Genomic DNA, 10,234 nt, shown 5'->3' on the forward strand with positions numbered 1-10,234 from the left:
TTCCATGTTCTCTCAGGCAAAGTTAAAGAAGGTATTTTAATCTGAAAATATTCATCTAATTATTTAATAGCAAACATCCAATCCATATATTGAAGGGGGAGGGGGTATTTAGGAAGTTTTATAGATGATTTTCTATTCCTTTCTTTCAATGTGTTCTGTAGTAGAACAAACAGTTTATTATTCATAAGTTATAATTTGTTGATAGATTTTAAAAAGCATCATAGTGAAACACAAAAGACATGAGGAGCTAGCAATTAATTTTTTGTGTGTGTGAAATATTTTGAGGAATGGAGACCACTGGAAAATACTAAGAATCCATTTTCCCTCAGAGTTAAAGATATATAAAAGTTTTAGTCTGTGAATATTGTCAGGGTGATGCTTAATTCTTCTGTCTGCTCTTCTACTACCCCTAGTGTAGCTTTCACAGAGCCTGAAAAGGGAAGACAAGGAGGCATGCCTACAGCTTTTCCTAGACAGCCTCTAGCTGACTCCATCATGCTATCATCCATGCTATCAGAATCAAAGGTGCCAAGTCAAAATCAAGACTCTTGTGACATTCCCAAAGTAAATCAGGCTTGTGGGGCAACAGTTAGTTTACGGCCATATGACATGATAGGAGGAAGCCTCAGGATGCCGCACAACAGGAAAGTGCTGAGACGCAGCAGCAGCATCATTGGAGGATCTGCAGATATTGAGATGCTGTTTGAAAGGAAGGCAGCCGCAGCCAGCTTGAAATGTTTGGACACCACCCCAAGGGATGAATCCAAGTCAGAAAGAAGGGTGGAGCTCTCCCTGGGCAAAAAGCTGTCAAAAAGTTACTCCCAGAGTTGTGTGTATGTCAGCACTGATAGGAAGGACAGTAAGAGGTGCTCAGGCACAGGCGTCAGTCAGAAGGACTCCAAGCAGTGTCGAACATTGCCTTTGCGGAAGCTGGACACCAGTGCCTGGAGGTGTCGTGGCCCCTTTAGCTACTGTTTCCTAAGCAGAGGAAGTGATGATGATGAAGATGATGGAGATGGCCATCAGCTCTCATGTCTCTTTGAACCGCAGAACCCGTGCGAGCTAGCAGAACCAGTCAGTCAGTCTTTTTCCAGCGAAAATGAGCAGAAAGTCTTGGAGTCCCCAAAACCTGCTGAGACCCTGCAAAGTGAGGCAGATAACACACATGAGAAGAGCAGTGCTGACACCCAAGGTGGCCAGATTGATGTGAATCTCAATGATGTGGCCTTTGATGCACGAATTACACGAATAAATGTGATGAAAGAGAAGACGTATGCAATGCCTGATGGATTTATTGCAGCACAAAAGGATGCCAGTGAGCTACTGTCACTGGTCCGAGCAAGTATGGGCAAGAGAGAAGATTTACATCCAGAAACATATGACCTTAAACTTTCTAAGTACAAACAACTGTTATCTATGGAATCGAGACAGTTGGGAAGTGCCTGCAGGAAAATGGCCATGGCTGATAAAAGCCCTGAGGAAATGCTTTTAGCTATGACTTCCAGCTTTCAAGTACTCTGTTGCTTAACAGAAGCCTGCATGCGTTTAGTTAAAGTCATGAACTCTGAAACACAGCAGCAGGAAATTATAGCTAAGATAGATGAGGTTGTAATAAACTACATTTGTCTTCTGAAGGCTGCAGAAGCAGTATCAGGCAAGACCTCCAGTGATCCTAGCATTAAACTCTTGGCTCGACATTCGACTACCATGGCCGCTATTGTAAGCACACTAACACGTTCTCTTAAAATGCTTTTAAACAAATAAAATACAAAAGTCACTTCATAATCTACCTTTGCAAAGCCATACATTAAAAAAAAAACAAAACTTTTATTTACTGTATGTGTATGAACTAATGTAACAAACTCAGCTCTCTCTGTATATTTTGTTATTTTATATAAAATAAGTATGAGATTTAAAAAAAAAAAAAAAAAAAAAAAAGATAAAATACCGAACACTGACAATAGTACTGACCAGATCTGTCTTTTCATTTATACAAACACAAAAGCCAAAAAAAGCCCTCTCCCCAAGACCGGAAAGACAAACAGAAAAAAAAAAAAAAAAAAAAAAAAGAATTGACATTTGGCTATTTTTCATATAGTCAAATCTATGGTTGTATGAAGTGAACTTTTAAAGCCTGTTATGTCAATGAAGTTGTTTTCTGTTTCATCCAAGTTTTCACTTGGAGAATGCTCCATGTTTAGAAATGAGAAATTAAATCATAATGTATATAATACAATATTTAATGTTTTAAAATTATAATTTTTAAGCATTGAAAATAGCAAAAAGACGTTTAAAATCCAAGAGACTATTATAACTTACTAGAGAATATATATATAATAAATGACTCTTTTGTTCATATTGCCTGAATTACCTGATTCTTCTTTTCTAGGAAGTTCTATATTAAAAAAAAGAAAAAAAAAAGTATTGAAAATACCAACTTTAGAAGGTATCTGATGTATTGAACGTTACAGTGTTGCATTTCAGACAGTGAAGGTAACTGTGGAAGACAGACTGAGGACATAGAAACCAGAGTGGTGATGTTCTCTGAAATGAGAATTCGATGCCATACTTATCAGGTCAGAACGTATAGGACGGGTCTGCACATCCCTTTCCCTGGTTAATGAGAGAGAGGACCATCAGGAAATTCCTGTGCTGTTTACTGTTTCATCATATATCTATGGTGCATCTGAACAACATGAACTGCATCTATTTTGTTAAATATTTTATACTTCATATTTTATGATTCTGAATGTTTAACTGTAAATAAGTTAGAAATAAAATGAAGTTTTCAGAATACAATAAATATCTCTGAAATATTTCAAGCCCAAGACAGTTCTTCTCTGAGTGACAACAAAGGCAATTTGTGAATAATCTGTCCCATCTGAACCTTTCTGGAAAACATTTTATAGTCTTGCATTTGAGAGACAGCCAAAAGCTCTCAATTTCACATGGTAAGTAGGCTTTAGCACGAGCATCTGTTAAGCTTTTCAGCCACTTAGGAGCAGCAGCCCTTGTGAAAAGTGCAAAATACCATTCTCTAAACTGGTGTAGGCAATTTTCATCCTTTTATTTAATAATGTCATGTGCAGAGAGTATAACCACTGTGTTTTGAAAACTTACCCATTCAGCTGAAGCAAGTGCAAAGCTTTCTCTTCTGAACTAGAAAGACTAAACCCACAAAATTATATTTTTGCTAAGGAAATATTTTCCTGCATAGATTGATGCACTTCACTATGAAATCAAAGTAAAGCTTTTTTTTGTCTGACTGCAGAGAAACATCGCCAGAAACTCAGTATCAAAAGCTTAATCTGATCTGTTGTGTTTGAGAAAAATTTTGTTTCCTAGACCAACTCATTTAGCATGTGGATTCATTCTTGACCATAGCTCATAGATTGCAGACTGAATTATTTTGGTAGTGGGTGACAGCAGCCTGTCCCACATAGTGCTCAGACTCAGTGCTCTCATTCTGGCAGCTCTGAAAATGTGGCTGAGTACTGCTTTTTTGCTGTGGTTGCCAGAGAAATTCTTTTGAGTATTCCATACTGGTCAAAAAATGCTGCTTTGGTAGATATTCCTTCACTGCCTTGTGTGTTTATGTAAAAACATGTGTGTTTATGTAAAAATCACTGGTGATTTGGAAATAGAGTTTTAAAAAGGGATTTAGAGTTGTCATAACTGAGTATCAACATAAAACAGAGGGATGTGATGCTTTCAGGGTTGCTAGTCCAATCATTTTCTTTCACTCCGTTTCATATATTGATCTAATTTTATTTCAAAAATAACTAGATTTTTGTTGTCCTTACTGTTTAAGAACTTTTCCGATTGGGAACCTGCTTGTTTTGCTCCCTAAAATTAACCATGGTATTTTCCTTTCCCCCTTTTCCCTTTTCCTTTTCTTTTTCCTTGTCTTTTTTTTATTCTATTTTATTTTATTTTTAGGTCTAACTAGCGTTTTTTTCTCTCCTTTTGAATGGATTTTCATAGGCTTGTGGAGCATTTTGGGTTTTAAATGCACCTCGTGAGTTTATCTAGTCCAACCCCTCCCTGCTCAATGCAGGTCTGATCAGATCAGGTTGCTGAGGGCCATTTCAAGTTGAGTCTTGGATATGCTCCAGTGATGAAGGTCCCACAACGTCTCTGGGTTTGTGTTTAAGAATACTTATGGTTAAAAATAAAAATAATTTATTTCTGGTCAGAATTTTCAGTGTTCCAACAATGTCTGTTGCTTTTCATCATATCTTTCTTCCCTTAGAGGAGTTAGGCTCTGTTTTCTCTGGTGTTCTTCCATCAGGTTGCAATTGAGTCTCTACTGAGCCTTCTCTGAATAAACTGGGCTGAATAAACCCGGTTCCTCGGCCTTCTTTCTTGTAACATACTCCAGCCCCTGACCAGCATGATGACCCACCACTGGCTTAAAACCTATTTCTGTTAATATTAAGCATTAAGATATGTTTGTCTTCCTGGGTGGTATCCTCATTGATTTCTGCATTAAGTATATGTCTCAACTTAATGTCATCAAGAAATGTCACCAGTATTACCCATCTCTTGCATGTAGTCAATAATGAAATACTGAGTAAGATATTTTTGTCTTTATTTTAAACTGGTGCAACCTGAAAACTTGCTTCATGTCACACCTTAATGCTGAACATGTGGCACTAATATTAACCAATCTTTATAATTTGCTATTCTAAGTTCAGGAGTGGCTGCTTTGCACAGAAAATGAAGTAATGCAGCAAACTGATCCTAAGCTTCCAATGCACTAACTGTGGAACATTCCTAGCATGTTTTCATGATTAGATTTGGCCAAAGCAATGGAGACCATGAGGCACTCATCACTGAAAAAATAAAAATAGAAATAAAAATAAAGAAGTGGGCAGTTCCACTTTCCTGTAGGTCTTAGCAACATATGAAATTTTCTGACAGTGCTGGTGGAATCTGGGAGATGCTGATGTGTGAAAATATGTGTGTCTCAGTAATAACACTCTCTTTGGAGGCTCTGAAGAAGTGGGTTCTGGAGAGAACAAATTTAGGCTTGCAAGAGCTGGTCTTGGATTCTGTAAGGAGAAAAAAAAAAAAAAAAAAAGCAAACTAACCTAGCAGCCTGTGTTACTATAGTAAATGTAAAACTTTCAGTATTGATTTTGAAGTGCATTTGTATTTTGAAGAGACTGTGCTATTCGTGGCAGATTTTTATGCTGTAAACCTTATTTAGTTTAGTTTTAAAACCACTTTGCTCAAATTCCAATTGTGAGTTCATTTCATCATTTTGGGGAAAAAAACAAAACAAAACAAAACAAAAAAACACTAATTATTCTCAGTGCACAGACTTCTGTAAGAGTAAAAAGGAGCGTGTCTCCTGCTCCACAAATAATTTTTTTCTAATTTCTTTTATTTTTTCCTTTTCTGTTTGCCTAGTCACATCTGGGTTTATGTGCACCTTATTGCTCAAGTATCCTGTTTACGGTACCTGCACTTGCACTCATCTTCTCTCATTCTTAGCTCATTATGTATGACAGTATCTACACAGTTATTCCTTGTTTATTTAATCTTCATCAGGGACTTCTTTCATTGTTACTTTTTGCCTTGTCCAATCTGAAATATTTTAATTATATCTTGTCACCTATATGAAAAATGTCTTTACTGCCTCAAACTAAGGCATGCTTCTTTGTGCTTTCTTTCTCATTACTTTTAAGAGTAGAAGGGGAAGGCAGCAGTTAGTATCCTGAGATGCTACAAAAGCCTCTTCTCATCCATGAGCCCAAAATCATAAAAAGCTAATGTGGCCAAATTGGAATACTTACCACCAACCTTGGTACCGGGGGGGGGGGGGCTTTCATTCTGAAGCAACCAGAAATGGCTGTCCTAATATGCGTTCTCAAGGAGGCACTTCGCACTAGCTTTTCCATCATGACACAATGGAATCAGAACTTCTCAGTCTAAATAACCAAGAGATTACTGCATAGATGAAGTCCAAAAGGCAGCATTGCTCTTCCTTGTGGTATGAAAGGTTTTTCTTGTGGTGGCAGCATCGAGGTAATTTCCACTGAGGTGTGACCCTCAAATTTTCTTCACCTTTCCAAGAAGTAGCTTGGAAGTATGCTATTAACCCTATAGGTTTGGCAGTCCATTTTGGAAATGAGGTCAAACAGGGACTGGCCAAGGACTGAAAGCTTTACATTGCCATTGTAGATTTTCAATTCATCTGCACTGTATGCAGATCAATTTAATATCCAGCTCAGTCTTGTGCTCTGAGATGTTTCCCTCTGCCAGGCCAGTGAATAACAGGAATTTATATTTATTGTTCCTTGTTATCATGGATTCTCCCTATCCATAAAGACAACTTTCTTTGTTGTCATCTTCTCTCTTAGTAAAATAAAATAAATTCATACCCCTCTGGTTGTTGGTTCTTTGACCTTATTCTTCAAAGACCGTCTCTTAAGATGCAGCCATCATTTCTACTGAAGATAGTGTCCTAATGTCACTTTGACACTTTTTGTATTTATGCTTTCCTTCATGTTCCTTTTTCCTTCCAAGAAGTGTGCATTAATTTGTATTTTTAATAGCAAGAGCTCTTCTTATATTTTCACGTCCAGACTTTCTCAGAAATCTTACAGACTGTGTGTATCTCTGACAGATTCAACAGTTATCTAAATGGATGTTTGGATGTTGCAGTATTTGCTGTAAAACTTCTAGAATTGATACTTCCAACTGAGATTATATGATTCCTGTGAGGCTGTTGAGATACTAAACTGTTGTATATCTATCGTTTCCCCAGGCACTATGCTGTCTCTGATGAACTGTCTCAAGAGCTACCACAGCACTTTGTAGAGTCAGTCTAGAAGTGCTGTTTGCAAGATACTCTGATAGATTATTTATGGCAGGTAACTGTGTAAAGTTGCACTGTGTGAACAAATGTATGGATATTAATTTGAGAGTGAAAAAAAAATAAAAATGGAAGAGCAGACATCCTGAACTCTATTAGCAGGAATTCCTTCAATGTTTTAGACTGTGTCTCTGTGGCTGAGAAGGGACTAAAATTGTTTATGGCATGCTTTGTTTTTAATACCGTTGTGCCAAAGGTGATGACAATAGTGTGAATGTATCCTCCATGGTTACTGCAAAAGGAAAAAGCTCTGCAGTCTGGAGTGATAAGGTGTAGGTGTACCCTCAGAACATATTTATTTATAGACAATGAGTCTTAGAGAAGGCTAATTACTGGTAAGTTGCATTTCTTTCTTGAAGTCCAAATTCTATTCTTCATTATGCCTGTGAGTTGACAGATAATGGGACAGCAATCTGTCAACAAAGATGGAATTAAGTTTATGACAATAAACAATATTATTACCATTTCTTACTATAAGCAAAGAGTGGGAAAAAATAAGTTAGTTGCCTCTAATGATTTGATACAGGAGACACTGAGGTTACACAGTCATTTTTAGTGTGATGTTTTTCAAGTTGATCTTCAGAGAGAAAAGATGTTTTGTAAATCCTTTTTGGCAGTGCATTGTACGAGTCTTCTGTACTGCATATGCCATTAAAATATCAGCATGGGGTGACAGTAAATGTCATCAATAGCTTTAGCCTTGAAAGCATGCTTCTTTTTTGTGTGTTTTTATGTATGATAGGTTCATGACTGGTGTATTTAGATGTTAATGCTGACAACTCGAATGCTTCAGCCAGTGCTCCAGGCTTTGGTTTCAGAAGAAGCACTAAGTTTCTTAACATAAAATAGGAATTTTTCCAGTGTCAGTGGAAGGACATGATCTTAGTACCACCTCATGGAAATCTGATTTTCCAGGTGGTTGGGACCATTTTCGCTGAAAGAGATGCCAAAGGATACAGTTTCACTTTGATTCTTCTCTCTCTTGTGAAATGGTCACAGACTCAATGGAGGGTTTTGCCTATCCCTGAGTTGGCCGTATAGAGGTCATGGATGCCTGAAGACTCTCCTAGTTCGTCATTGTGCTGAGACTGATCATCCTGTTGTCACATCTACAGTTTCTGATACCTCTTGAATCTTCATGGATGGCCCAAAGAGCTGATAGCCTGCACAAAGAACAGCCCCAACATCAACCTTTTTCTAGTGTTAAGGCCAGGCTTACTTCTCCAGTTTATTTTCAACTTTTTTTCTGCAGTGAGATCAGAAAACTGCTTGTACTCCTCTTTGTTGTAGTCCAAAGTCAGTTTCATTGTTTCATTGCAAAGCTTTAAAGCTTACCAGCCCCATTGAATAGTTATTTTAGGGCTTCTGCTACAGGTCACTTCTGCAAGCAAATAAATTTATAGCCACAAATATAGAACAGCCAATCACACCACTGACGTTCTTCTTAATAATGCTGAACCATCACTGCCTGAGGCAGGCAGATGTATCTTGTAAGTTTTTCCAGTTCAAAAGATTTAATGTCTCTGAAGCATACTTACCTACATGGGACACCGCTTGTTGTAGACACTGAAATGCAAGCTATTTCTCATACTAACTTTTGGCTTTTTACAGCTGTGATTTCAATTTTCTGTCACACACTGTAGATAATTACATTTAATTCTTCTTGGTTTACACTTTTTTTTTCTTCCTTGCTAGACTTTATTATTTCCTATTTTATCCCCTCCTCATCCTTTTATTTTTCACTTTTTTGCACTTTAAAAACATGTATTAAAAATATTGTGTATTGGGTATGCTTCTCATCAAAGATCCTTGTCAGGTTTTTGCTTTTAAAAGTGGTTTCTGCCTTAAAAAAAAAAAAAAAAAAAATGCTTACTGGAGAATATTCTCTTTAAATCATTTAAGCAGAATATTAAAATCTACTTTAAATATACAGAAGGATTACAAGAGCAAGGCATTCTTTGATGAGTGGAGAAGGATATTCAGGATATTCAGCAGAACAAACGACGGCATATCTCTTAGTTGCTTCATTAGTATAGTGATCGGACTTCAGGTAAAATACAGTGCCTAAAGAAAAATGTAAAACTGCACCTTGGAGATGCTTCTGTGGAGATTCCTGCCAGCATAGCCTCCAGAAGTATGAAGTTGCACCTAGTGGAAAGGTTCAAGGACCTCCAGCAAAACTCATCATGAGTATCCTTGGGAAGCAGAAACATCTCCAGAGGCAGTCTGCTCAGCCCTCACAATAGTGACATGAAGGTAAGACTGCAAATCAAACCATTTTTCATGTTTTATAAAGTCATTTGCAATGCTATCATTCTTCCTCCTAACAGAATTTCTCTTTCCAGTTCTATTGATTAAAAAAAAAAAAAAAAAGAAAGAAAAAAAAGAATAGTTTTGAATGTTTTTTTTTTCATTTCTCTCTTGATGTATGAAAGACCCACGTAAGCAAGGCAAGTTTTATACTGATGAAAACTGATTCAAAGGCTAGTCATATGTAAAACAATGCATCAGTATAGTCAGTATAGGTTTGGAAGATCCTATAACAATTGTAGTATTATGAGTAAAAGTTGTTACAAGAAATTTAATTTTGTTTGACTGAGTTATTTAAGCAAGTTAAGTTTGACAACTTATTTAAGCAACATCTGTAGATACTTTGGTCTATATTGTTGTGTTTTTTTTTTGTTTGTTTGTTTGTTTTGTTTTTAATTATTTTCATTTATTTATTTGCTAGTTTTTAGCTACATTTTCCCTTTCCTTTATTTTTATTTTTATTTTTATTTTTATTTTTATTTTTATTTTTATTTTTATTTTTATTTTTATTTTTATTTTTATTTTTATTTTTATTTTTTTCTTGAAATTCAGGAAAATGGCAAAATGTTGTGCTTTGCAAAGTTTGTGGAAGAAGAATCTCATTTAAAACTGCATTATTCATCCTGAATATGCTTATTTGTACTTGGCAAGTTAAACATGAATATGTCAAGTGTCTTTTTCTTTGCATAGTAATTTACACCATTTATATTAGTTATGTCCATAGGACCTTTGGATTGAAAGGTGCCTTCTTCTCACTGAGTCTACTTGTGTGTTTTCAATGCAAACAGGCACCATCTTAAAACCACCTGTTTTTTTTATACTGTCTTGGTAGAAGGGTGTTCCAGAACATCACTGATGTAAGATTGAGGGACTTGTTTTTAATTGCTAACTAGAGCCTAGAATAAAAGACTAGTTCAAACACTGTATTTCTGATTTAATTAGTTCTCTTACTGATGCTTGCACATCAAATTCTAGATGGGATCTTACGCATCTTTATATAGGAGCATTATTAATACTCTAGCTATAGAAAATTTGTCTTAC

General features: G+C 36.3%; 1 protein-coding gene across 6 annotated transcripts in view; it reads left to right on the top strand.

Annotated features, from left to right (window-relative positions):
• FRMPD4 (FERM and PDZ domain containing 4) overlaps positions 1-2,784 on the top strand; it is a 313,076-nt gene extending 310,292 nt beyond the window's left edge. For 3 of the 6 annotated variants that reach the window (XM_084507763.1, XM_084507764.1, XM_084507767.1), the window contains exon 17: positions 419-2,072. In XM_084507763.1, the coding sequence (XP_084363889.1) occupies positions 419-1,764 (1,346 nt within the window). In that variant the 3' untranslated portion in view covers positions 1,765-2,072. Of the gene's footprint in view, positions 1-413; positions 2,073-2,389 lie in introns of those variants that run through there. The other 3 variants (XM_084507766.1, XM_084507765.1, XM_084507768.1) reach the window with 3 other exon arrangements.
• Positions 2,785-10,234: the final 7,450 nt, after the last annotated feature.

Source organism: Aythya ferina (genome assembly GCF_964211825.1).
Source record: "Aythya ferina genome assembly, chromosome: 1".
NCBI classification, from domain to species: domain Eukaryota; kingdom Metazoa; phylum Chordata; class Aves; order Anseriformes; family Anatidae; genus Aythya; species Aythya ferina.